The sequence below is a fragment of the Symphodus melops genome (assembly GCF_947650265.1).
Source record: "Symphodus melops genome assembly, chromosome: 14".
In the NCBI taxonomy this organism is placed as follows: domain Eukaryota; kingdom Metazoa; phylum Chordata; class Actinopteri; order Labriformes; family Labridae; genus Symphodus; species Symphodus melops.
Window position 1 is genome coordinate 20439951 of NC_136704.1, and position 27133 is coordinate 20467083.

At 40.1% G+C, this 27133-nt stretch overlaps 2 protein-coding genes across 3 annotated transcripts in view; one reads left to right on the plus strand and one right to left on the minus strand.

Moving 5' to 3' along the window:
• The window catches only part of LOC306835356 (SUN domain-containing protein 2-like), a 355711-nt gene extending 344589 nt beyond the window's left edge, over window positions 1-11122 (minus strand). The window contains exon 1 of the mRNA XM_079361838.1: window positions 11116-11122. Coding sequence (XP_079217964.1) covers window position 11116 — 1 coding nt within the window. The 5' untranslated portion in view covers window positions 11117-11122. The remainder of the gene's footprint in view (window positions 1-11115) is intronic.
• The window catches only part of LOC306835354 (cadherin-18), a 182545-nt gene that overhangs the window by 87641 nt on the left and 67771 nt on the right, over window positions 1-27133 (plus strand). The window contains exons 1-2 of one of the 2 annotated variants that reach the window (XM_079361834.1): window positions 1716-2020; window positions 22512-23077. In XM_079361834.1, the coding sequence (XP_079217960.1) occupies window positions 22847-23077 (231 nt within the window). In that variant the 5' untranslated portion in view covers window positions 1716-2020; window positions 22512-22846. Of the gene's footprint in view, window positions 1-1715; window positions 2021-22511; window positions 23078-27133 lie in introns of those variants that run through there. The other variant, XM_079361835.1, reaches the window with a different exon arrangement.

Here is a 27133-nt window from a genome sequence, read left to right on the forward strand (position 1 = left end):
AATCTTAACTCGGAAAACCTGACAAAAAAACCCAAAACAAAGCCCCTGATGTTTGCTTTTCAGCCAGCCTCAAGTGGACACTCAAGGAGTTGCAGGCTTTCTCACTTTGAAATCGGCTTCCATTTTCAACACAGCGGTTGCTGCTCGGTTCCAGAAAATGTCTTACTTACAAATACTTTTTTGAAACTGTTTGATTGCCAAGCGAATAGGGGTAATAACCTAATGTAGAAAACAAATCATTTAAAATCAGTATTCTGACTTTAAATGAAAAAAAGTATATCACCCAGGCATCCTTACACACATTGTAAATGAACCATGGCTACCTTTAGCAATGTTTGCTAACCTGGCAAAGGGAGAAAGGTGCACTCTAAAGATGTTTTATCCATCTTGAACAAATGTATTTATCTTTTTGTTTCACTTTGGTTTGTTTCAATGATTCAGTGTGTTTTAATGAAGAAAAGTCATGGTTACATTTTGTAGCTCAGCAAAACAAAACAAAAACCGCATTAGCTGGTAACAGGCATCAAAGTTGACAAGCAATGATGGATTAAGTATTAAAGTTTACTAATCTATGATAAGAGGATGAAGTAGGATTACATAGAATTATCAAAATTACTTTTGTGTCTGAAAAATGAACAAGGAAAATGTAGCTTTTAAACTTTTCATTGCTATCTCAAGAAATGAGATAGGAAGTTTCTGAAATATGGTGCAACATAACTATACTTAGTAAAACTCCTATTGTTAAGGAGATCCATGCAGACTGAAGGGCCATTTGTGTACTGGAGTTGTGGTTTTAGCAACATGGAAGGGGACTGTGTGGAGAGATCTAACCTGATATGTTTTCAGGGGCACCGAAATCCTGGAGATGGCCCTGGATCCATGCAACATGAGAATTCGCTAAATACCCCCCTCATATGTAATTTGAGTGTTTTGCTCATAAAGTTGGAACTGTAAAAGGACAGGAAGGTCAGACATTTTTTTTGACATGGCTTTGTAAGCCTTGAATGCAGTTAATCACAGCATCTATTTCTTGATTTTCAAACAGTTGGAAATCCTCTCGAGGGAGATTTTGAGAACGGCTAATGGAAATAGGACAATAACACAGTTTTTTGGCATGGCGATAAAAGGGTTTCAAACACTTATCTCCAGTTGTGCCAGTAAAATGGAATAAAATCACTGCAACATTTACTCTGCAGTGCTCGGTCAGTGTAATTTACCCAGAGTTTGAGTTAGAGACTTTTTTTGTATAAAGCTTTCAAAATGAAACTGCAATTTAGACAGAGAGGCCAAATAGCTACTCCACTCTGCACATATATGCATGTCAGTGATGTGTTTAGATAATCAGTTTAATTTCCCGGACTTTACAAGGTTTTTACATGGTAAAACCTATGTTTTTGCATTCGAATAAATGTCTTCTTATTCAGGCTTTAAAGTCTACTGGGACAGTCAGCTGGTGTGTCAAGAGCTGTGCATTTGTCTGTGAGAAAATTAGATAGGGATCACGTATCGCCTTCTGATCACTATCTTATATAATCACGTGTTAACAGAGGAAGAGAGGAGCAAAAGAGGAGAGAGCGATAATGGAGAGGGAGAGAGAGGTGGGGGGAAGCACGGGGGAGGCCGGTCCGAGATCCTGATAACTCGAGATTGATCTGCAAACCGACCAATCGGGCGCCTTGCTCGACCTGAGCCGCCGCAGTAGCCAGGCAGGATTGGAGAATTGCTTCGGAGGAGAGATGCGCACACAAGCACCGGCACGGCTTGCTCGTCCCGTTTGTCCCGCACACACACACATCCACACACACACACACATTCACATACACACACGGGAAGGGAAGAGAGAGTATCGGCTCTCCGCAAGTCGTGCAGTCAAGCTCTGCCCGGGAGAGGATGACCGCGGTCGGGGGAGGAAATTGAAGGGGAGATCGAGGGAAGGCAGTAATGAGGAACATACTCAAACTCTTGCGTCTTTTTCGCCTTTAATCAGCTGACGTGCTTTCAGAGGAGTGCACGCGGACAGGTAAGACACAAGTTTGTCCGGCTTTTTTATCTGTGATGGAGTGTAAGTTTTGCGTTTACACCTGTGCGCGTGACTGTGTTGCGCGGGCGTGCATGCCCCCGCCTATACTGTGATGTGTGATTTTCTTTTTACAAAAAGAAGCTGGCAAAAACATGCGCGTCTTGCGCGCGCGCTCGTAGCGAGTTTGTCACTGTGCGCATTTTAGTAATTGCACCTCGTGAAATGTGGCACCGAGTAGACATAAAACAGGCGCGAGGAGGGTAGAGAAGTGAAGGAGTGCGCACTTTCCCTCAAGTCATTTTGCGGCTATAATGAGTGTTCTTGGCTCGCACGCGCCTCGGTCTTGTCCCCCGGGGTGTTGTTGCACACAGCACCTCGGTGTAGTTATGAATGATAGACAGGCTGCAATGAGAGAGTGGGAGTTGGAGGGCTATCCGATCTCTCTGATGCGCGTGCCGCACCAGTGTAGCCAGACTGGAATTTACGCGCACTGCAGGAAACAGGAGTCCACTCATTGACTGCAGCCTCTGTATGTACAAGTCCAGCTTCCTCTCCCCGCAACAACCATCTCTCTGTTGCGGGACGAGAAAAAAATAAAGACGTTTTGACTGGATGCCTCAGTCATCTAAACGTGCAGTGCTTTGACAGTCGTGTGGGTAAAGATGAGGGGCCAGATGCTAAACTGTCCCTATTAATTTTGCTTTATTGGCTGCTGATGAGCAAAGAGAATTGTATGGGTGCCCATCTTAAGCATTGCTTTTTTTTTTTCTTTTTGCAAGGTGATCACCTTTTCTGATCTGTTTGCAAATGTTTTTTTTTTTTTTAAAATGGCATGAGTCATGTGATTCATTAGCATATTAGTGGGAAAACGTGTGTGGAAAAAACAAGCTCTGTATGATGCGGAGGACACCTTATATACACATTTATAGCTCCACTTTATTGGAAGCTTTTGGCTGCTATGGGGGCTGACATTGATGCAGAGAATATGCAAATGTTCTCCTCATGTATGATCTGGAAAGCTGTGCTAAGGGAGAAGTTTTGATGCCCCTCCTTTAATTTATGCCTGGGGACATATGTAGCAGTTTCTGTTCCAGTGGTTTACAGCTGAGGTCTTTTTTTGCCATGTGGACTGGACTAGTTGCTACTCTGAATCATAATATATGTTTATAATCATTTCCACGCCATCTGTCTTTTTTTCCCCATGTTCTCAAAATAAATGTCCATAGTAACATCTCAGAATTAATTAATGGTCAGTAAATTTTCATATTTAAGCTGCTTAGTCAAGAAAATATTTGGAACTTTGGAGATATGGAGGTCTGATAATGTTGCAAATACTGGTATAAAACACAGTGCATCACCTAGTGTGCATCGATCAGTCTGAATACTCAATCCATCGTGTCAGTCTTGTCTCTCTTAGGGTGAAGGCCTGTTGAGGACATGTGAGATTTAAAAGTCTGACTGTCATCTCTTCCATGGACGACGCAAAATGAAGCAGCTGACTGAGCTTCAAATGAGCCCTAATAGCTGATGCTTGAATTTGAGATGTGCTGGACATGAAATTGCCTAATTTAATCTGGCAAGTGGAACAGTCTGGAATTGCATGACAACATATGAAAATCATAGTCCACCAGCTGCCCTGGCAGTGAAAACCCAAAACACTCAAATCCAGGGCAGCAAGTAATGAGTCTTTTTATTACTAATTTGTCTGGTCTTGATAAATACAACATCAGAACAAATTTAGAGGGACAAAAACAGAGGCCTTGATATATTAGTCATCCTGGCTATTCTTTTGCACCAATACACCAAGACAATTTCCTTGTACATGGAAATGTACTTGGCATTAAAAAAACAATTCTGTCTCTGAAGAGGAATACAATAAACTGTAGACAAATATTGCAGTTAGCAATTTTGACTTGATGTGAGGCGGACATTTTACAGTATAAAGTCATTGACTGTTTTGTTGGATTATCAAGTGACACTTCTTCTTTTTTGCTACATTGAGCCTTGTTTGCTCAACAGCACCAAAAGATCCGTAACCAAACTTTTAGAGCGTGATTGATATATCGTTTGTACCATATTATCTGGCCGATATCGACGACATCTATCAGCAAAGAAGACAAATCCTCATTTGTAAATTGTGTCATCACAAAGGTCTTACTCAATAGTTTACTCTAAGCACTATCTGCAGCAGATATCACTGAGTAACTATGGAGGACAGAGGGTGCAGAACCCACACTGAAAATATAATTCACCAAATCCTTAAATTGGGATACACACTACAAGATGGTTTGCTGAATTTGTTCCCTATTGGCGCCGTAGGAAATTCCAAGCAACGTCCTGATTTAAAATGGCTCTGAAGATTAGCGTAGCAGATTATCCTGTGATGTGAGGTGTGTTAAGAGTGATCCCATCTGCTTGGGAGGAGCAGATCGAAGGAATTACTGAATGTTCAATATTGGGAAAACGTAGCGTATTGTCACATGAATGGAATGATAGCCAATTGGGAGGCAGGCTGACTGAAGAAGGAAGTACTCACCTAAACATGCAGACCATGAATGTTCAGTTAAAAGTAGTCCAAAACCTTTCAAATACTTCCTGCCCGTCATTGGCCTTGATTGTTTTACTCCAGAGGCGAGATTGACACATTTCCAGTTTTGAGAGTGTGGACTCATGGTTGCTCATGAATAAAATCTGTTGGTGTGGTGTTGTGTTTTGATGACATTGCTGCTCTCTTCACACTATCGGAACAAAACTGCCAAATCTATGACTGTGTGTCAACCTGCGGAGGGCCTTTAAATCTTTAACTGTCGGCTATACATAACTGGTTATTTTGTTCCCCTTAAACTCATATTTGGATTACTTTCACAATTGATCTCTAAAATTGGAAGTTCTGACAACCTATCTTTTCCCAGACTTGTAGACTCTTTCCAGTACAAAACAGATTATTATTATTATACACAGGTCTTCAACTGCCTGAAAATAACCTATTTGCTGGAGTTTCAAAAGGACAAAGGTGGTTTAGCGCCCGTCTTAGACTCTCTCTGTTGATATAATGGTATGCCTGTTTGTCCAGCCTGTGGTCTTTTCCTCATTTGAAAGGGCACTGAGCTAATTACACCATTATTAATCCCACTGAAGACAGCGACTGCAGGAAACGTCTGTATGTGTTACTTACAAACAGTACTCCAGTGTTTGAATATCACACTGTGTGATGTAGCCTTCATGTTAACTGCATTAAGGCTACACTGTACAAGCTGGTTAGTGGATTGCATATTTGACACCAGTCAGAAGAAAAACCTGCCCTCAAGTGTTGTGTCAACTCAAGTGTGAACAATTGTGCAATTATCACTGTGTGCTTTCAGCATAGCAGACATCTTAAACGATGTGTAGTGTTCAGCATGCTAGAACCATAAGGCCATTTTTAATATTTAAATTCAGCTTTGTTTGAAAGATAGTATTTTAAAACAATTTTTGTGTTTAGCCATTTACATGTATGGTTTGCCTTCTTTGTACTGCTTTTGATCTGATCGGTTTACTAACTTGGCTGACAAGGCCAACAATAGATGCTGGGATTCTTACTGGCATCATTTAATGAGCTATTTCACAAATTCTGCACATAAAGACCATTCTACTCATAAAAAAGGACTGCCTAGCCTGCAAGAGTATGGTTAAAAAAAAAAAAAAAAAAAAGACCCTTCGGTAGCTATTAAAACCCTCACAGTCCTGTTTGGGTCATCAGCAATTATTCAGGAGTTTAACCCATGCTAGGGAATAACCCTGCTTTCATTGGAATAATCAGAACATTAAGTATCAGATTAGGAAAAGCCCTCCCAAGTCGAGATGACCCGTTTGAAGGGTCTGAGTACATTTTGGCATCAGTACAGGGTTCCTGCAGAGCCTTCAGAAATGTGACAGAGTTTTCAATTCTAAGGTCAAGAAATGTCTTAAGAAGCCTTTTTGTCTTAAGAAGCCTTGTGAAAGGTCTGACTTCACTTTAAGTGGGACTTCACTGGGTAAGACTTTTCCATGGAGTTTACAGCAGTGTACTACATATTCACAAACCACTGAGTAAAGAGATAAGGGGAAGAAGATGGGGAAAATGCACTTATATGGCTTTATGATGAAGAGTGTAGTGAATAGTTGGAGCAGGAGCAAACAGTGAATATTAGGCGACTTGCAAGGTATGCTGCATAACTTTTAAACTTGGGAGTCTGTGCTGGTGGGACCTGCATGAAGTCGCAAATCCAACGATGCTTGGCAGTGCAGTGCAAAAATGGCATTACATTTTAAAGTCTTGAATTTGATCTTGATTTTAATGGATTAACTTGAAGTGACAAAAACATGTGGTCATGTAATAAGCATCCTGTTCTTCACCTGTGATTTGAAGTATGCTAAAAGTTTAATTTGCTTGTTGTTAGTAGCCTCGATATGTTCTGAGTAAATCAACACATTGGCTTTGTTAGTGTCTGTTGTCGAATTTTTCCAAGGCTCAGAAAAATAGCACTTGCTAAAGGGTACATGGATGCAGCATAAATGCCAATAGCACACACTTGATGCTTGACTTTCTCTCAACAAGTCCCTTAATTTCATGTAAGTAGAATACTAAATCACTGTAGCACCTGTCATTAAGAGCCTGCGGTTGGTGATGCTTCGATAGATCATGCTAAATCAATCTATAAAGTGAGGAAAAAAGCATCAAGAAGTAATGGTCCATGCAGAAATGGTTCACCACAGGTGGATACTGTGTGATGGCTGCCATTTGTGTTTTTCAATCATATCACTAGCAAGTCCAGACAGGAAAAAAGCATGGTGGATTATTGTTCCAACAGCACACTGAAAGGGCCATTCAAAAGATGAATCAGGCCTCCCTCCAAACATTAACATTAGTCCCTTCAGAGATGGCAAACAGAAAAAAAGTGGTCATTCACTGTCTCTGTCTGCCAACTGAGACTCCCTGTGCAGACTGTTTTTTCTGTTAGTTAGAATTATAGCTTTGATAAGTGTGTGCCGGCCCTGTCAGCGATGCCATCTTCTTTGAAATCCAGCAAGATCAAATAATCCTCACTTTCTAATGCTGCGGTGGCATGTTATTGTGGGGCTTACCAAGATAAATGGTTGAATTTTGTTATTATGATTATTATTTTTTAATCAGACAAGCTATTCAGATGGGAACGCAGACAAAACTAACATGACTCACAAAACTCACTTTTGGTCCGGGATTGTATTTAAAGAAATGCATTGAGCCCTCAAATCGTCATCAATTGGCTTGTTAACCAGCTTGTTCAAGCCACAAATTAGGCATCTTGTTTGTTTTTGACCAAAGTTTACAACAGATGGAGGAAGGTGGTTAACTTGCTTCACATGTTTGCTAAAGCAGTCACTTGCCACAAAGATATACCCAAGAAAGCCATAAGGCATTATCAAGTTTTGCTTTGGAACCATATTTCATAAAATTACCCATCCTGCTGTATTTAAAAATCAGGAATTCATTAGACTAATGTTTACCAAGTTAAAAAGCAAGCACACAGTTGAATTATTTGAACACCTGGTTTTATACATATGGTATATTCTCTTGAAACCAGAGAAGTCGCCTCCTGCTGGCCATTAGACAAAGCGCAGTGCGAGTGCACCTTTTATAGATGTTCCACATGACCTGGTGTTTGGTTAAAGCAATCCAGTAAATGTTGTCATTCAGCCTGTTTTGAGGGAGGTTCCCACATTGATCCCACTTTGGCAAAGCTTGTCTACTTGTCTGTTATCCAGATATCAATAAAGTGCACTTGTCGCCATCATTTCTGCCCAAGTAGAAATCATCGATAGATCTTCTGGTTGTCAAACACTGCAGACTGTATTTTCTTTCATTGAGGACATGGGTCAAATTCCATCTAAGTATTGAATTATTCAGTACTCATCATTATTCTCTGCACCTCTCTGTTGTAGTTGTTTGAAATTTAAGTTCAATTATTTGACTTTATGGCAAAACAATCGAAGTCCACACTCAGAAGAAAACATTAGAAGCATTTTTTAAAAGCAAAATTAATGTCATTACAAAACAATGCATGAAAAAAGATAAGAATTAACTTCGAAGTGTTCAACAGAGGAGCGCCTGGCTCCTTGGTGGCTGTAGTTCTCCAAGGGTACAGGTCCGACCGGTGGCTGATTTCCAGCATGTCATTCCCCACTCTCTTTCTCTTGCTCCCCAGTTTCCCACTCTATCCATTGTCCTGTCTCTCAAAAAAGGTATAAAAAGCCTAGCAATAAATCTTAATTAAAAAAAAAAGACTACGACAGAAAGGGAGTATCAAATTGTCAAACGCTTTACAAATATATTATATTGTAAGAATAAGACCTTGAAAACAAAGACGAACACAAAAACAGAAATCTTAGTAATTGGCAAAATAGTGGAAAACAAATCTAATTCTATTGCCACAGAGAGGAAATGTCAAGGTAGAAATATTGGTGTATGAAGAGATGTTCATTTTTGAAACTGCATCGAGGCAGTAACTACAAAAGACAGAAACATGATCTGACAAAAATGTCAGAATGTTGTGAGTGGAAGAAAGGTAATTTCAACTTCTGAGAGCTGAAAGTGAAACTGTGATCCTTCTGCTTTTGCCAAAACCAAAGATCGGAAACTCAAAACTTCATCTGCACTCCAACCTTAGCAGCAAGTTTCAACATTTAAGAAGCCATAGTCAGCATGTGATTGACATTTTTGCTTAGGTAATCAAAGGTAAACTCACATACAGTGAAAGCACTTAGTGCACAGATTTCCTTCAATCAGTTGGTGAATCTCTGCAGCTCTCCTTCCTTTGTCTTGAGTGCATTTGGTCTCTCTTTGACAAAAATTGATTTTTTTTTTTTCTTGATTCAAACCTATCACACATGACTCATCTCCACAAACAGGAGGAGGAACAGATCTTTAACTGTAAACTTCCCATATGTGGCCTTTGTTGTCATCAAGCATTTCCTTTGGGTTTGATTTAGCCTTTCATTTCTCACGGTGGGACATGGAGCAGTGTGCATCGCACTGACATTATTGCACTCTGGAGTTTCTTCAGTATGGGTGAAAGCAACATTAGAATGATTCATCTGCTGCTCTCACTGTCAGTGACGAATGGGCAGCAAAGCATCTCCTTAAAGAACACTCAGCCCTGTGAGAGGAAGTAAAAGATTGATCGTGACGGAGCATTTCTCTAAGGCTATGGTGATATTATAATGCACTATTGTGACTTTAACTTAAGGAAAACACAATCAACATCAAGCAGTATTGAATTGGCATAATGGGATGAAACATAGAGCTGCTTTGAAGGACTTTTGTCATTTTCACTAGATCATACTTTTATTCTGGAGTGCTTGTTGAATTTCTGTGTTTTTTTTTTTTTCAAACAAAATGTCAGGCATGTTCAGAGAACATTTAAAGAAAATCCTTTTTTTGCTGTTTCCTTTCAGGAGCGTAAACTCAAATGAGTTCAAGGCATTTCAAACGCATACAAAAGTCACCATTGGTTTTCCTACAAATACACAGGCAGTCTTGAAATCTGCTGGGTGAGCCCCCTCAGACATTTTTAGCAGACAATGTGAGAACACAGCAGAAAATATTAAGGAATTTTCCACAACTGGGAAGGCTTTTAACATCTCTATCCCATAATCAGAGTCCAGTTGGATCTTAGTGCACTTAATGGAACTGCTTCAGTATGTTTCCAGTTTGCAATTGTATTCCTCTTCTCTGTTTCCCTGATACATGTGAATATCTCATAATACATGTAGCAGCAATATAAATTTTTAAAAAAAGGGAAAGTGCACATTAAAGGCAGGGTTGGTAAATGTGTCCAGATTCACTTTATAAGATTTTGGCTGAAATTGTCTTCAGGTCCTGACAGTAATTAATAATTCATGTGCTCTGAAAAAGAAAAATCTGTCATATATAGCAGCTGTAAATATGTAAAAACTTAGACCAGTGTCTGCACTCGGTTCGTGTTTTAGGAACCAATCATGTCTTCCTGTTTGTTTTTTACACCATGCATGCTCGAGCCCACACTCAAAGCATGAGCTGAAATCTGCTTCTGGATGTAAGGGGCTAAGAGGGGGCTAAATTAGAATGGAGTAAAGGGGTCCTTCTCGGAAAAAATGGGAAAATAAATGCTATTTTGGGCACTTCAACCATTTATTGTAAAAGGTTATTATTTATTTATTTAGCCTTACAGTCTGCAATAACCTTAATTAAATCATGCAACATTACTCACAACCTAATTGGTAATTATTCTATGTTTTTCATAGTTTATCTATATTATTTATCATACTATTGTACTAAAATATATATAGTTTTTAAATGTTCAGAAATGAAAAAAATCCTGTCAGCTTTTGATAAATGTAAGGTTTCTCCAGCCCGCCCACCCGGTTTGAATGGTTGTGACGCCTCTGGTAGTGTCGGACAGTGCTGCTTCCTTTGCCACTCAGGGAGATGTAAGGGGCAAGGCTGTCATGAAAGTGTCCAGATTCTCCAGAGCTATATATGTGAAAAAGGCTTGTGTCTGACAAGTCAACAAAATCTGGGACTCAATTTTCGATAGAAACATACTTTTCCCATAATGACAGAAAGGTTTTGGTGTGAGCCAGATTAAGGATAGCATGGTAAATGATTCAAAAACACAAACCACTAGATGTTTCTTGGCCATGGATTTAAGTGTAGACAATAAAATATGGAGGAGCTTCAAAGTGTAACGTCATTAAAAAACACTGAAGATAAGAATTCAGAAAAGCAGCTGCAGTGAGGGGCAGATCAAAACATTTCCCATACACATTTGTATTCTCTCTTTTGTGGTCTTTGCAAAACCATAAAAACAGAGTCATTTGATTTCCAATATGCTGCATGAATAGTTAATGAACTATTAGAATGGTATCAGGTTACCAACTCATATTTTTTGACTATTTGCTTGGAGTCTTTTAAATAGCTCTTTAGGATGAACCGTCGTTGCGTAATCACAGCACGTTTCTGCCTGAGATCCTCGGGGCTGCCTCCGAGTATTTTATTTTGTTCTTCTCTGAGAAGCGTCAGGGTGGTGGGGCTGTGCCTTTTGGTCATATTCGGGGGCTTTTCAGTATGTGTTTTATTCACATGCTGGGCAGACTTTTTTATCATACATACCCCCTCTCTAGATTTACATTTGAAGCTTGAGGCGTTTTCACTTACATTTTTATACTGGAGATACTCTGAATGAGCTTCCAGGACGGTAAAAGAGAATATTCTGTGGATGGAAAAAAAAGAGAATTCAACCAAAAATGATGTTAAGAAACCATTTTTTCCTTCTGAATAAAGATTTTTATTTGTGACAGCTCTACTATGTGATTTAGCTAAGTATGTACAGTGTTTGAAATGATTAATGTCAGAGTTGTGTGGCCTGACTCAGTACAGAGAAGATTTGCTAACCATGAATAAACTAAGCTAAGCTCCCAGCCGCTGTTATTGCCATAAAGGGTACTGTTTTAGAAAAAAGAGAAACAAGTTGAAGGTAGGAGGATATAAGCTAACTCAGTATCAGATCAGTTCATGCTTGCCAATACATAATTCAGGCCATATTGGGGAGCTTTCTCACACTGGTCTTAGCGTATTAACAAAGAAGTCATCAACTGTTAGCTTAAACATGCTATTATCTAAAAGAACAGGATGAAGGTGTTTCACTTTTTCTCTAAAAAATAATCAAATTTCAAAAAAACATCGTTCAGCTAGACGCAAATCCTTTAATGTTGAGTGACATCACAATGTCTTCATGAAAAATATCGTTTCCAGTGGTTTATGGACGCTAACGCAAAAGTCTTGTAGCATCCTGATGGAGAAAAAAGGTGAGTCACGCCAGACTGTTGTCGGTGTCACAGTGCAAAGAGGAACCCTGATGTGTGTGGCTGATAGAACATTAGTGTGCTGTTCGCCTGTCAAACCTCCTCACCCCTCTCGTGCAGAGCCAGGGACGTGGAAATGTGAGAGAGATGTTAATTGGACCATGCCAGTGCCTTATGAGGTTTAGAGTGAGAGAGTAGTGAGGGGTGGGTGGGGGCTGTGGGGGGTGGGGGGGGAGGGGTGGTCGGAGATAGACCGAGTGTCCCTAGTGATTCTCGGATGTGAAGTGGATGAGAGGTGAGCCACAGAGGGCTGTCCACTAGAGTTAGGACAACAGCTGGAAAGCCAATGCCGCATGAATACCTCTAAAAAGGTTGAATTCAGTGCTGAATTTTATACACCAGATTCAAAACAGAGTCCAGTTCAGGATGATTGTGTACAGCTTACAAACGTGATTTAGTGTAAATTATTTTGAGCAACACATTATCACTGAACTTGTCACGTGTAGCAGCTTGCTCTTTGGCCCGAAGCCTCAAAATGTGACTACCTTGGCATGTGGAGGGCTCTCATGTCAAATTAGCAATAATAAATATGCAAAGTCAGGTCAGACTCATCAATAAAACATGACAATAAACTGTTTAGGCTGTCCTAAAACACGGTAATGATATTTCATATTTTTAATTTTTTTAATGTGCAACAGCTATTAACACATTCAGTGTTTTGATGTGGTCTCAAATTGGAAAGCTACTGTAAAACAACTTTTCAGGTTTCAGAAAAGCCTTTTGGTTTTTATTTTAGCTAACTAAGATGAACACGAGTCATTTAACTTATTGTTAAATTTATTACATAAAGTAATTGTAGCTACCTGGGTGTCTTGGATGAAAGTCAAGTGTTGACTTGACACATTCAGCCCCCTGACGGTACGGATGCTTTTTGGCTGTGTACAAAATCTCACACTAATGTATGGCCTCCTACATACATAAGAAGTATATACTGTAAACTATTCTGACAGTTAGCGTGCTGTTTGCTCTGTACTCTGGGTCCCATACATCCAATCTGAGCTACACTAAATAAGCTAGCACAGAGCTAGCTCAGTAGTTGCTTTGAAAAAATATGTTATTTAGCTTACATAATACTGTTCTTCAACACTGGATCTACTCTACTGTGTCTGATTCTGTTCATGTTCAAGCTGACTGAGCGATGTGTAAGCAGATTTCCAAGAACAGACTCCAGAGATGTGATTGAACCATTCACTTTGTAGCAACATCAGCCTGCTTCCTCGCCCTGAGGACTGCGCTTGTGAGCTGTAGCTATAGCGCACTGTTGCCAAACTGTCAAAACTTGTGCCAAAGCGTCAAATAGCTCTGCACATATTGAAATCAATCCCTCTGCCAGCAGTCTGATTGCAAGCTTGACATCCAACAAATACCAGAATGAGTATTTGCTTTGGTTCATGTTAGTCTGAAGAATGTCTGCACCAAATATATTTACAGTGAAATCTATTCAGCGTGAGCCAGCAATACCACACTCCTTTTGAAAATGTCTTCTCAAATAACGACTCTGGCCAAAACAGAATTTCTTCTGATTTATAACGTTTGGCTTGATAAAGATACCATTGTCAAAAAGACATTGATTGTATTGCTTTTGTTGATGTATTACTCATTTTAAACAATTAAGAATAAAAAAAATGCTGTAAAATCATGTTGAAATTCCACTGAGAATTAGTCGATATGTATATAACAGAAGTTACACAGGACTAAATAAAAAAAGTAAGAACAAACACAAATTTGCTCTGCAACCATCAGTGGTCTTTTGTTCTCCCTCTGCTAACACTGCAGAAATGTGTACAGTGTACCATGTTTCTTGGCAACCGTTTGTGTTTTAGTTTAGTATCCAAAGCCTTTTTGTAAATAGTGCAGCACAAATACACATTGACAATAGAAGGACACAGCCATGTGTTTAGTAAAAATAGCAACAATTTAGTGAGTCAAACTATGACAATAGCTAACTGGATGTTTTGGTTTGTACTGTTGGTGGGAGAAGAAAAACATCATAATTGGTGAGAACTTTGAAATTAATCCCATGCTGTTTCAGTTTCCTGGAAACCAGTTGGATTTAATTGGAATGATGTGACACAAAGTAAACAGTTTATCACCTACAGTACAAAAGGACATTACCCATTATTCTTAATGTTGGATCCAAACTTGGACAACATACAGTGCTTATGTCTTATCCGTAATATCCACAATGAAACGTTCTTTTTTGATCTTCTATACTCACCAAGTTAACTGGATGAAAGAAAATGACTTGGAGGAATAACAAAAACAAGAAGGAAAATGAGTCGGAATCACAGAAAACCCCCACTGGTGATGTAGAGAGAGGAAATGAAAAGTGAGAGCTTCATAATCTCATTCCATGTGAGAAAGTCGTGATTCAGTTAGCCCAGAAAAGTGCTCTGCGACTACATTTTTTTCTTGATCTCTCATGGTCTGAAGTAGTTTCATCTTTAACCAGAATTTTTTATAACGAAGTGAAATTTAAAAAAAAAAAAGTCACTGAGTGACAACATTAATGTCAGCATTGCTCACTCAACATATGCATATCCTCCTCACACTTTCCTACGTCTATTCTTCCCTGCCGTCTACATCACCAGCCTATTTCATATTTGGACTATGAGGTGGCATATTTGTCTGTCGCTGCTCCCAACACCTCCCTTCCCCGCAAGTCTCTGTGGGCACTTGAAAAGCAATGTGGCGAGCATCTGCGAAACCCCTCCTAAATTTCTTGCACTTCATCCGCTCATGAGGGAATCTACCTGGCAGCGAGAAAGCAGGCTTATCTGTGTATGAAATGCTAATGTGGATAGCCTCAGCCCTGCTCTGTGGATGAGAGCACAGAGGCTCTCTCCTTGCTGTAAAACCCGCCTGCTCTGTATGTTTAGCATGTGTACAACTCTGAAGCCTGCCAGACTCCTCCTGAATTATGACCCTGCAGATATAAAGAGAACCAAGTGCTGGAGGAGATAAGGAAATATTTTCATCCTGAATCTACCGTGCTAATGTTTCCTTTTTGTTCAGTTTGACAATGAGTCTTAAAAATTCCAAAAGCATTACCTCATTGATTAGTCCAATGGCATGATTTTATTAGAACTGATCCAACATTTAAGTCAGTTGACGAGCAAGAATGATGATGTTTAACCATTAAGCGAAATTAATGCGCACATCACAGTCAATAAAGTCATACTTGTTTATTTCCCAATACTTAAATGTGAGCAGGTACTACTTGTCTTTGTTTCCTACTAACAAAAAACTCCCGATGTCTCCCAAAAGCCTAAATGTGTCTGGAAATGAATTTAATTGAATGAAGCAGAATAAAGTGTGAACTCAATTGAGTTCATTAGTAATGTTTGTGACAGAAATACAACACCTTAAAATTGAAGTAGGACAATGTTATATACAGGTCTTTACATCCCAAAATACACTTAATAATGATTTCACACTAATTTTGGTCAAAGTCTTCAACACTAATTTTAGGGGGAAAAAAATACATTGATTCAGATAAATGAAGATCATTTCATTTATTGTGCTAGATATTCAGAAATTCCGGCCAATAAGATTGGAGACTCAGCTTGACAATCATCTTAAAAGTTTTCAAAGTGAAATATCAGTTAGGTTTTGAGATTTATTGAACAAAAGAGGCCATTATCCTACATCAAAGGGTCTGCTTTACTCCTCTTGTGTTATCTTATCCTCTTATGTGCACTGTGATGATAGACCGTTGTCTGGATGGTGTGTGGGAGCGGCTGCAGCAAGACTGGAGAGAGTTGATGATGATGCAAGTTGAAAAACTGTGTGTGTTTTTTTTTTTTCCGCCAGTGACCAGCAGATGGGTGCTGTCTGCTCCATTCTGGCACTCCCGCTGTATGATTAGAGCTCAAGAATCCAGCCATTAAACACACAACAGATGGGACATTTTCCATCTTACACCCAGCTCTCATTAAACAGCCAAACAACATATAGTGGGGTTGACGAGTGCAGGCATCGTTTCTTATTTGACACAGAGTAAAATAGGACCAGACAGAGATCTTCCTTCGCTGATATAATTACGGTTGTTTAACTTGATGAAACCATCGCATACTTCCCTCTCTCATCTTGCAGACCCTTTCCCCTCGCCGAGATGTGTGAGGAGTGGTGCATTTCAGGTTCGAGGTAATCAAAGCTGAGGGTTTCGGACAGATGGTGTTTGGAGGGTAGTGTAGTGGAAGTAAAAGTGGATGTTGACATTGGGAGACATTGTGGGAGGAGGTGACTGACGCTCCAGCCAGCCCACATGACTCAGTGGGAGTCATTACTGCAATGAGCCTAATTACCTTCAGGCCTAATCTGTGTTTAAAAACCTGCTGCTTATTGCTTTTAATTACCCACAAGTGTAAGAAAAGACTCAATGGCAAGGTTGGACCATTTTACTGGTAGTGTTTCTGTATTCGTACATGTGTGAACAGCCTGTGGTCACAACCATGCTGTCGAAAACAGATGCTTGGTTGGTTGCTTAATGCATCTAGCTATGTCCTCTTGCTTTTCGTTTAAATGTGATTTTTGAAAGCAGGCATTAAGGTGGTAAGAGCATGAACGTCTCCTTTGGGTAGCTATCGCGCTGGACTGATAGGTCAGACAACTACTGGACTTTGACTTAGGAAAAAATGGGTTTGATTCATGTGTCCAACGATTGTTAAATATTGGCTTTAGTTGTTGACTTAACTTAATTTCTTAAAGGCAGGTTAGATAATTTTCTCTAGATACACTTTTTAAGATTTTGGTTGAAATTGTCTTTAAGTCCTGACAGTAATTGTTAATTCATATGCTCTAAAAAAATGCATTTTAAATGTTCTTTTGACTTTTTTTTTCAGAATTTGCTTGGTAAGCAGTGTTTCCTCTACCATTATATTAAGGGGGCCCCTCCCAAACTGCCCTCTTGAAGGTTAAGTTAATAAAAGAAGACAAATTATAAATGAAATTACATTTTATTTAATTTTCTATCTAGTGCCAGATCACAACAGAAGTCATTTAAGGACACCTTTCCGATAGAACAGGAGAGTTGTCATTAAAAGAAATGCATGTACATCACCAGATTGTCAACTGGATCATTACTTTTCAAGATTTCGAGAAAAAGGATGTTTTGGCATAGCGGAGGAATTGTTGCTGTGTTTCAAATTTTTGAAGCTTCGAGTGTCTGAAGTGAAATTCCTGTATAGTTCTGTATTTCCTCGACTGCTAACACAGAGGGCTTCACCTGTCGTCATACTCTGCAGCACAAGTGTGTTTGACAGCCAACTTTTTTCCCTCGGCTTACACCTTCATTTAAAATGTAACTGAGACAGTCGTACTGTCTGTAGCTTGAAAACTAAATTACCCTCAACCACATCACCCGAGGAGTGAAAAACAGAGAGTTGACTCTGAGATCTTCAGATCTCAGTTTGACAAGAAGAAGAGTCTCAGGGAGTGTTATCCTCACAACCAGGTCATGATTATGACTTTATCTTCGGGTGGTTTTTTGTGGGATTTTTTTATTTGGGTTACGTAATGTGATCAAAGGTTTGTTCTTGCAGGTGTTGGAACATGTGCTCACGTTGATTTGTGAAAGAAATATCAATTATCAGCTTCAGGGAAAGACTTAAATTCATGTTTCTGAATTGACATTTAACACCCGTCTCTTTTGGCAGAAAAAAATATCTTCATCTGTGAAATATAAACTGTTAATGCGGTTGTGTGGACAGGACCTTCGACACATCAGGAGAGAGTAATGTTAATGAGATAAATTGCAAAAATTGTGTATCCAACAAACCCAGAGTGAAGAAAGGCTCACAAGCGGAGGCTTTTCTGTGTAGAAAAACAATCCACTAAAACTAATTGTTCAGCTGTGATTCCCTGTGTGTTTTCTGGACAGCATTGTGGAAATACTTATAGTCTGCTTGGCTAAACCCCTGAATCGCTAGCACCCCTCCCTCTCCTTCTCAACCTATTTATCTCCCCCGATTTGGTGGATCCTCCAGGGTGTGCCACACAGTCAGAGGATCGCTCTACTTATAAAAGTAATGAGACTAATCTACCTCCTCCCACAAACAATACGTCAGGTCAAATCACCCAATAAACTCCAGGGGGGAAAAAATCATTTAAATTTAGGTAAAGGTTCAATTAAACCTAATGCTTTCTGTAGTTTTAATAAAAGGGTCATCCCTCAGAAGGTATGAAGGGTGCCATGTGTGCTTTGAAGCCCTCTGTGTTAGCAGTTGAGGAAATACAGAATATGTCTTCAGCAACTGAGCTCTGAATTTATGAAAAAATACAACCTTATATAAATATAATATAAGCAAAAAGATTAAAATACACAAGGCTACATATGATGACAATGCAGAATCAATGTGCATAGATTGATGAGTAGGACAATATAATTTTTTTGGAGGTGTGGATTTTCAAAGGAAAAAAAAGATATGTGATACGTGGCAGTTTAGGCTTTCACGGTCTTCAAAAAACTGGACAAAGAATTAAGATGTATGCTCTCTCACCCAGCATGTGTACATTTAAACTGTTAAGTGGAGTACTGGGTTTTGCTGAAATCATTGTGTCGCTGAGTCCTTCGCTAAATGCCTGTCAATTCCATTCAACCAAATTTTCCCTCCACTCCGTGTAAAACACATATTTGTAAAACTGCGTGCCATGAGCTACAAAATAATGATGCTAGACATGATAGTAGAACACATATTGCATCTTTTGCAGAATACATCCCGGGTTCACAGCCCTCATTCGGCTTCATCAGCAAAAAAACAGCAGAGAAGAAGAATGGATTCGTGTTGTGGCCTCGGGAACATTTCACAGCAGCGTTCCAGCACTGCTTTCACAAACTCACATTGCTTAGTCACTAATTTCTCCGTGCTCTTTCTGCTTTAACTCTGTGTGTTTATTCACCTCACCCTTCAGTAGAGCATTGTCTGAGACAACAGGAAACAAACAGGCCCCCTTAAAAAGTGTTGAAAAAAATTCTGTGTGTTTGTTGCTTCCAGGAGAAGTCGAGAGTCTCTTTTGCTGTGGGCGTCTTGGCCTTCTTTGTTCAGGAGATAGAACAGTAGTTCAGTGGTGTCTGCTTTGACCCGCCCAGGTCCTCTGCTATCTCCTGTTTGACATCTGCAGAAAGCTGATGCTGTGAAATCGAATGCAGTGGCTGAGCTCTCAGCTGGAGCCCAAAACATTAGCTATTAGCTGCAGGTGACAGGAGCCTCTCTCCCTCTTTGCCCGACTGAATTGATTTGTGTCTTTGTTACTTTGCCTGTCTTTTATTTTCTTTTATCTTCCTGCTTTTTTTCTTTTCAAGTGTTCCACCCACTGCAGTGTCATCAGTGCAGGAACTGTTGGCTGCACTCCGGCTAAGGTCTTATTCAATTTGAGTTGTTTACATGCCCTGTTGATTCCCTGCGATTGAGTTTTCCTGTTTCCATGAATAAAACAGGAGACAAAGACACAGTATTTTTGTTTGCCAATGGTGTCCTCACCGCAGGTTAAACAGTCCACCAGGAAAAGAATAAAGTTTAAAAGGGTTCAACGTACGTCTTGGGCATGACAGGAAGAGGTGGAGGTTATGATGTTGGGACGAGTCACTTATTTATGCGACCACATGGGTCTTTTCTCCAACATGTTACATTATTCAATGCATTAAAAAAATGTTTTCCAAAAAGCAAATCTAAATCAACAGAGAAAAACAACTGGGTTGACTGGGAAATGAATGATCAAGAAGCTGTGTAGAAACCTTCTATCAACTCATCCACTAAAACTCGCTCAGGAACTTGACATGGGAACGGAAGTTATGTGTAAACTAGGAATGACAAATGTGGGATTTTTGCGACTTAAAATAGACGTAAAAATAAATGTTAAGAGTGGGCTGACTTTAACTAATATGAAATATTAAGTGCAAAAATGACTACGGTGTGACTAAAATTGAAAGCATTTCCAGCAAAACATCATCAACCCACCTTAAAACGTACTTGTACTCAATTTCTTTTAATGGTCAATAACACGTCAAGCAAACAAAATTCCATCGCTCTATTAGTCTTGTGCTACTTTTGACTCAATTTTTTTCTTATTATGTAATGTTTTTTGGGGTTTTTTCCACTGTGCTGTCCAGCACTTTGGATCAGCTGTGCTGTGTGTAAAGTGCTGTATAAATAAAGTTGAGCTGAGTTCCATTAAAAGTCTGAATCTCAAACATCGTGCTGAATGAACACTGAACGAATGCAAGGCGTAAAACCAGATCAGAACAGAATTTCATGTATATGCAGGCAAACACAGCCACATTTGGCACACACCCTGCATAGAATTTGTGGCATCCACTTTGCATAACTCGCCTCGTTAAAAGCGGCACATACATAAATGTAATGCCTTTGGAAGATGGCTGCCCAAAGAGACAACATTCTCTTGAAAAAGGAGTGGAAACCAGTTTCTAATGATGGAGCCAGCAGATGCTGTATATTTGACGGTTACTTTGCTCTGAGTCAGTGTGATAATCAGACAATTAGAAGTCTGATTGAAGGGAGCCCCAGGTGGTGAAAGTGAAACCCCCTTGGAAACAATATTCTTATTCTGACTCGCTCAGGTACAATAATTGTCTCCCATACTCTTTAAATGTGACGGTAAATTGGCTCTGTTGTGGTTAAACTGTGATGTTGTTGAACCGGAGAAAGATGCTCTGATGAAAATACTGACAGAAACTACGCCATCAGTATTCTGTGCAAGCATCGGGTATCATTCCCTGAGTTAGGGAGGAGCAGGATTTCGGCGTCGCTCTACCTTTGCAGATGAGAATCTTCCCCCAGATTACATGTTTAACGTGCGGCTGAGTATTTATCCTCCGCTGCTTTAATCCGAGTTGATGTGGAACAGACTTTGTGTTCCCTTACACCGCCTGTGCTGGCAGTAGGCATTACCCCTAACAACCAGTGCACTTAGTGAACATCAGCAACAAATGAAGTTGAGCAGCGTAATTTGCATGTAGAGATATATGAAACATGAGGATTAGTCAGGGGCTTCTAAGCACATCCTAATCCGCATGTATGTGAAAATATTTATGTTTTTTAAACGTAATTCAGTGGTTATCCTTCAAAGTGTTTGACAGTCGTAAGTTGCATTAATGCCTCTTTTTGCGCGTTTCTCTCTAATGTTGTCAAATGCATTGTGGGAGGTAGAGTGTAGCAGCCTTTGAAGTGTGTCAGCTTCTAGATCCTATTAAGTAACAAATATATGTGTTTGTCCTCCTGATAATCCTCACCAAGCGTCTGCTCTGCTGCAGCACTTTGAGCGTCACTTCATTATGATCACTTTAATTTATTGAAATATGCCCTGAAGTTCTGCGTTTGTTTGAAAGTTGAAGCTCAGATTTCACATGAAATTCAAAAGTGGGTACACTTCCCCTTTAAGTAATTGCGACGTTTTTCCAGTTTCGACATTCCGCACTAAACGTTGATCAAATGACCATGGAAGTAATCTGCGGAGGAATCTATAATCGAAAATAATATTTCACCTTCCTGGTATTATGCATGGCCTTCCCCCCTCTTCCAAACCTTATACCTCAATGTGAGAAACGTTTTCGCCTTGTGTTCCTTTCCTGTCCTTATTCTAAAGGTGCGCATTATCCGTAGTAGTTACTTCATACTGAATGGAATCTCAGAATAGCAAGGTCAAATGATGCAAAAAGCCTCTATTTAAGAAGAAAAAAAAAAAGATCTAGATGTATGCAGGGAGGACTGATTTCATGCTCCAACAGCGCTTACATAACATGTCTAACTTTAAAATCCACCGCAAGACTAAAACATCCCTCACATTACCTCCTCAGACCGCATGCAGGGGTAATGCATATTCCACACACGGCAACGGCAGCTTCACTTGAATGCTCAGTTACATGGAAATCAAACAATGCTTGCAGTTATTTTCACACTCATTCAGTGCATCTTCAATATATACGTCTGATTCAGAGAAACAGTCTCTTTCTGTCTTTTCCATCCCACTGCCCTCTAAGTCATCCTCTGCCTTTACGTCTGAGTGGCTTGATGTCTGTCCTTATCATAGTAAAATGTGTTTCTTCCTTCCATACTTATTATTCACCGCGCCGAGGCACACGCTAAGCCTCGCAGTATGCCCCGGTCGTGTTTAAACAGCCAAATCAAACCTATCTCTTATATTTTTTTAATAAAGTCAACTTGGGCTTTGAGTCACAGAGGTCGACTGTGCTCTGAAAGACGGCTCTGACCTTACAGGGCAGTATCAGTCACCAAGCAACGCTCTGACCTTATAGGCACGGACAACCTTTTAATAGCCCCGCAACTCCTCAAGTCGAAACATGTTTGGATCATCTTTACAGGGTGCAGAAATGGCATGAATACTGAGTCCCAGAATGTCTGATGCCTCTTTGTACCTTATCACAGTCGGCCCAGTTTAAAGTGCACGTCTTCATCTGTGAGGATTTAGGAGTTGCAATTTAATTGGAGGGAATTTAGCAGACATTTAGCGTCTAATATCCATCAAATGTATCTCTAACTCTGTGTTTCTCTTCCCGCCTTCTCTCTCTCCCTCTCTCTCTCGCTCTTTCTCTCTCTCTCTCTCTCTCTCACAGGAAGTCCAGAATGGCTTCTGGGATTAACCTCCCCTCTTGGTAGAAGAACACAGAAGTTCATGTCCGTTTGTACATCGTCTCACAGCTTGGGAAATTTCATGATGTAAATTCATCTTGCTCCTTTTTCCTTTTGGTCAACCTTCGGTTTCGTCGAGATGAACCTTAGATGATCTACTGGGACCGCTATTCACTCAGCTTGGATTTAGATTCCGCTTTCGTTTGGACTACTTCACGGGGGGGAGGCTTGCAGCGGTGGCTAGTGGTGGCAGCTGTGGTGGTGGGAGGACCTTCCCACCTTGGAACACGGGGATAACTTTACAAAAGCACGCTCCACCATGAGGATATCCACCACCTCCTGTCTCTGTCCCGTTCTGGTCTGCCTCTGCTTCATTCAGAGGTGTTACGGGGCGAGCCACCACCTCCCCGCCAAAGTGCCCTCCAAGAACCAGACCAAACTGGCCAACGGGGAGACGGAGGTGCACCATAGGCCCAAACGAGGCTGGATCTGGAACCAGTTCTTTGTTTTAGAAGAACACATGGGACCGGACGCACAGTATGTGGGAAAGGTAAGACTTTTTATGAACCGACTGCACAAAAAAGAAATTGTTTGAACTCCTTTTGAACAGCTTACTTAGCAGTTTTGTCTCTTTGTTTGTTTTATTTGAGAAATAGGTTACAGCAGGAGCAAGATGTTCTATTGAGGTAGATTGCCACGTCAGCGTTATACAGGCTTTCTGATGTGCAAATACAGTCCTCATTTGTGCAGGTCCGGGGTCTTCCTGTCTGACATTGCAATGTCTTATAATGTCAAAACAGTTTGGTTTTTTTGCTGTTATTAAGGAATGCACCATATTGCCTGCTACCCCTGAAAAGCTGACAATGCAGATTTTAATTTGATGTTCAAAAAACCCTCACCATGAAGCTATCGTTTTAAACAGGAGTGGTCTCTCAGTTGGAACCAGAAACAGATTTAATCTATTGGTAAGACAACTGTAGCCAGTATGAAAATGGACATAGCCACTGAAACAACATCAATCCTTGAGTTCTCGCAGTTTTGCCCCCTGACTTATTGTTTCTTTTTTCGGGACCAGATCCCCCTCATTGGGACCACAGGTCATTGGCTGATTTTTGGTGGTTACATCATTAGCTTAGTGAGACTGTTAACGTTGTGTTTAGAATAGGATTGGTTTTAACGCGAGGTGGTAGCCAAACAAAGGTGTTTATTTCTAAGACTTGAAAAGCTAATAAATACAAGCATAAAGTGAAAGGTTTTGCATTGTACCTTAACATAATGTCATCTACATTATGGTGATATGCTCCTGGTTGAAAATGTGGCCTAAATAGGGATTGACATGCCGCTTCCAGTGGCCACATGAGGAACTGCAGCTTGTGGCACTTTATTGTTGGCTGTTGACCTAGAGATTTTTGCTTGTGGGAAATAAACCCCCATGTAAAATAATGTGAAAATACAAGTGTGTATAAATAATTCAAGGGTGCCTAGTAATTTTAGTGTCATTACAGACTGACTTATGTCCCTCGAAGTGGAAAATAGATAGTTGTGAGTATTATTGTTGTTTGCGCATAGAGCACGGTGTAGCCTAGATGTTGGTGGTGACTTTTTCTGTTAGCTCCACAATAAGCCACAGGGAGCTGGTTAAGTCCTCTGCTTGCAGATTGCCTGCCCTTATCTCCTGAAATGTGTTTCTCCGCTGCAGTGATCATTATTCCAGGCACTCAGGCACAGACTAATCCCCTCAACCGCACTCACAGAGAAAGAGAATGAGAAAGGCACAACGCTTGTCTGAGTGCACATATGTCTGTATTTCAACAACAGTAGCTTTTTGAAGGGGAAAAGGAAAGAGAAAGGGGATGACATGCTCGAGAAAGGAGTAAAGAGGGAAACAACAACAACAAAGCAGACATCACGTTCCAAGTCAGAGGTCTTTTTATTGAATAAAAATGTGGCTATAATCACCAATGCCCTTGCTAAGCTGACAACACAGGAAAGAAAGGTTATTTATCGGTGAAACGTGTTTTTTGCTAATATTATTTGACGCATGAGTGAAGCATGAAATCCCACTGTGCCATACAAACACATGCTCCGAGTTTGAGACAATACCGGGGATATTTGCAGCAAGCTCACAGTATCAGTTTTTCGAAATAACTAGCTGCACAGGAAATCTTACATTCAATTTGTTGACTACTTTGAAGTTCATGATTGTTTGGTTGGTTGGCTGGCTGATGTGTGAGCTCCACTTCTACCTTAAGGGTGTTGTTTCTCTGTGTGTGTGTTGTTGTGTGTGTGTGTGTGTGTGTGTGTGTGTGTGTTTGTGTGTGGCGAGTGCTACTGATGAAAGCCAAATAAACATAAACAGCTAATCCTGGATGATGATAAAGCACTGGGAAGACACATAAACATTATTAAGGAATCAATTTGACATGCATGTTTAAAGAGATGAGGTCTCCAGATGGTTTGCACACAGAAAAAAACAACAACATTTAATTACGTGGGTCGGGAGTGGTGTGCAGTGTCCTAATGTGACTAGCAGACAGAATGACCCTTAATTAGAGGAAGACAGGAGGGGACGAGGAGGAGGAGGAGAAGGAGGAGGATTAATGTACTCGGCAAGCACAGCTCGGTATTGTTTTTCTCCTTCCTTTGCTTGATTAAAAACTGTGGACATTAGCAACCAATGAACAGTTCCACTACTGGGAATTGTGAACACTTTCTTTGACGCTAATTGCTATCATCAAAAAATGGAAAGTTTTGAAACGGACGTTCCTTGATGAGATGCACACAGATATGGAATATTAATCATTGCATGGCCCACATAACAAATCCAATGTGCTGAAGGAAATCAACAAAATATAAGCGTGCCAAGCATCTATGTGGAGATCACGTGGTTTGGTCCCATGAGTTGCACTAAAGGAATTTAAATATCTTGCACCTTCTTCCTGGTATGATATACAGAAGAACCTTTAACTTTCAAAGCTGCTGAAATTGTTTGAGAGAACTGTACCTCTTTCGCTTTTGTTTTCTAAGTCTTGTTTGTATCGGCTAGTGATCTTGTCCAGGTCCTAAATTATAATATCAGCAACATTGTGAAATAAAAGGAATGTGAAAAGTAGAACTGTATGTTATTGGCTTTGGCAGTTAAACATTTTCTGTGCACATATTGCCAATACTCTGACATGAAACGACAGCACAGACTGACTTCTGGGAATAAGTGAAGCGGCCAGTCTGTCAAGAACATATTTAATCCCCCTGAGGTATCCCGTAATCCCCAGTGACACCTTTCTGTGGGGCTGAGGCATTTGGGAAATGACAGCTTTGTGCATGAGTGAGACGCAAATGCGTAGTTGGGGACAGGGCTTGTCCAGATCCGAGACAGGAGACAACCCCCTCTCCAGACGGGAGGTGTGAATGTCTTCATGTCAATCAGCTCAGTGTGCTGCTTTGAAGTAGCCAGGCAGGTTGCAGACTGGATGATAATTTTTAGAATACGATGCAAATCCCTGAATGAGTTTGAACTGCAGTGAACTGTCTGCTGCAACTTAGTTGGAGGACGGAGTGCAGCTGTTGGATGAAAAGGAACAAATCCTTGGGTGGAAATCCTTGAATCAAATCATCATTGGGTGGTCCAGCTGCTGCTTAAAGTATAGAGTAATAAATTGAGTTTTTTGACAGAATGTACCGAAGCAGAGAGGCCTCCCCCTCTTGGTTATGCTGCATTCATTTGCAGAGCAAAGTAGGAACCCCCAAAGAAAGGTGCCTAAATGTTTTATTCATGCAACTAAAAATGGATTGTGTGGTGACAGAACCAGGCAACTGTCTTGTCATATGTACAGTAATAGCTCAACAGTACGTGTGTGAGGGGGAGGGGAATAAGGGTTTGTCTTTCTTTTCTTTTTTTAACATAGAAATGCTTTTCGCCCACGCTTTGCAAAGCAGGGAAAAGAGAGTGCAGTCTTGGGATCACTAGTTGTGTACAACTAGTGAAGTGCTACATGAAATAACAAGGAACATTTCACTGTGAATTGGATATTATTACTGCCCTGCAATTTCAGAAAGAGGAAGTGCTTGAAAGGAGCATAAATTATACTTATTAAGCTGAGAATTTCTCCTTGTGGATACCTTATGGATGTAGAAAGGTTTTTATTGTTTCTACATTCAGTCAGACCTAGAGCTCAAGGAAAATACATTGATTTTAAAATGACATCAAACATAAAAGAACCCCATTACTGAAACTGCATCTGATATGTCCCATTATTTCTACATACCGTAACAAGCCAGCACATGTAATAACATGGAACCACATGTTTTGCAAGTGCAAGCCCAGATGTTTAAACTAAATTGTGAAACTGAACAACAATATTGAAACCTGCCTTGATACCACTGCAAAAAAAAAAGAAGAAGAAAAATAGAAACCCAAGTGTCATTTATTGTTTTTTGAGTTCAGAAATTGCAGGCTAACTCCTTCAAACTTTCTAAATTGCTGTCTTAATGGCACACTATTTTCTCCCAGCAGCTTTTTGGTTTTCAAAAAAATCATCCGATGAATCCGATGATCTCATGATATTTGAAACATTGGATATTAGAATTTTAAAACATTGAACGTTGA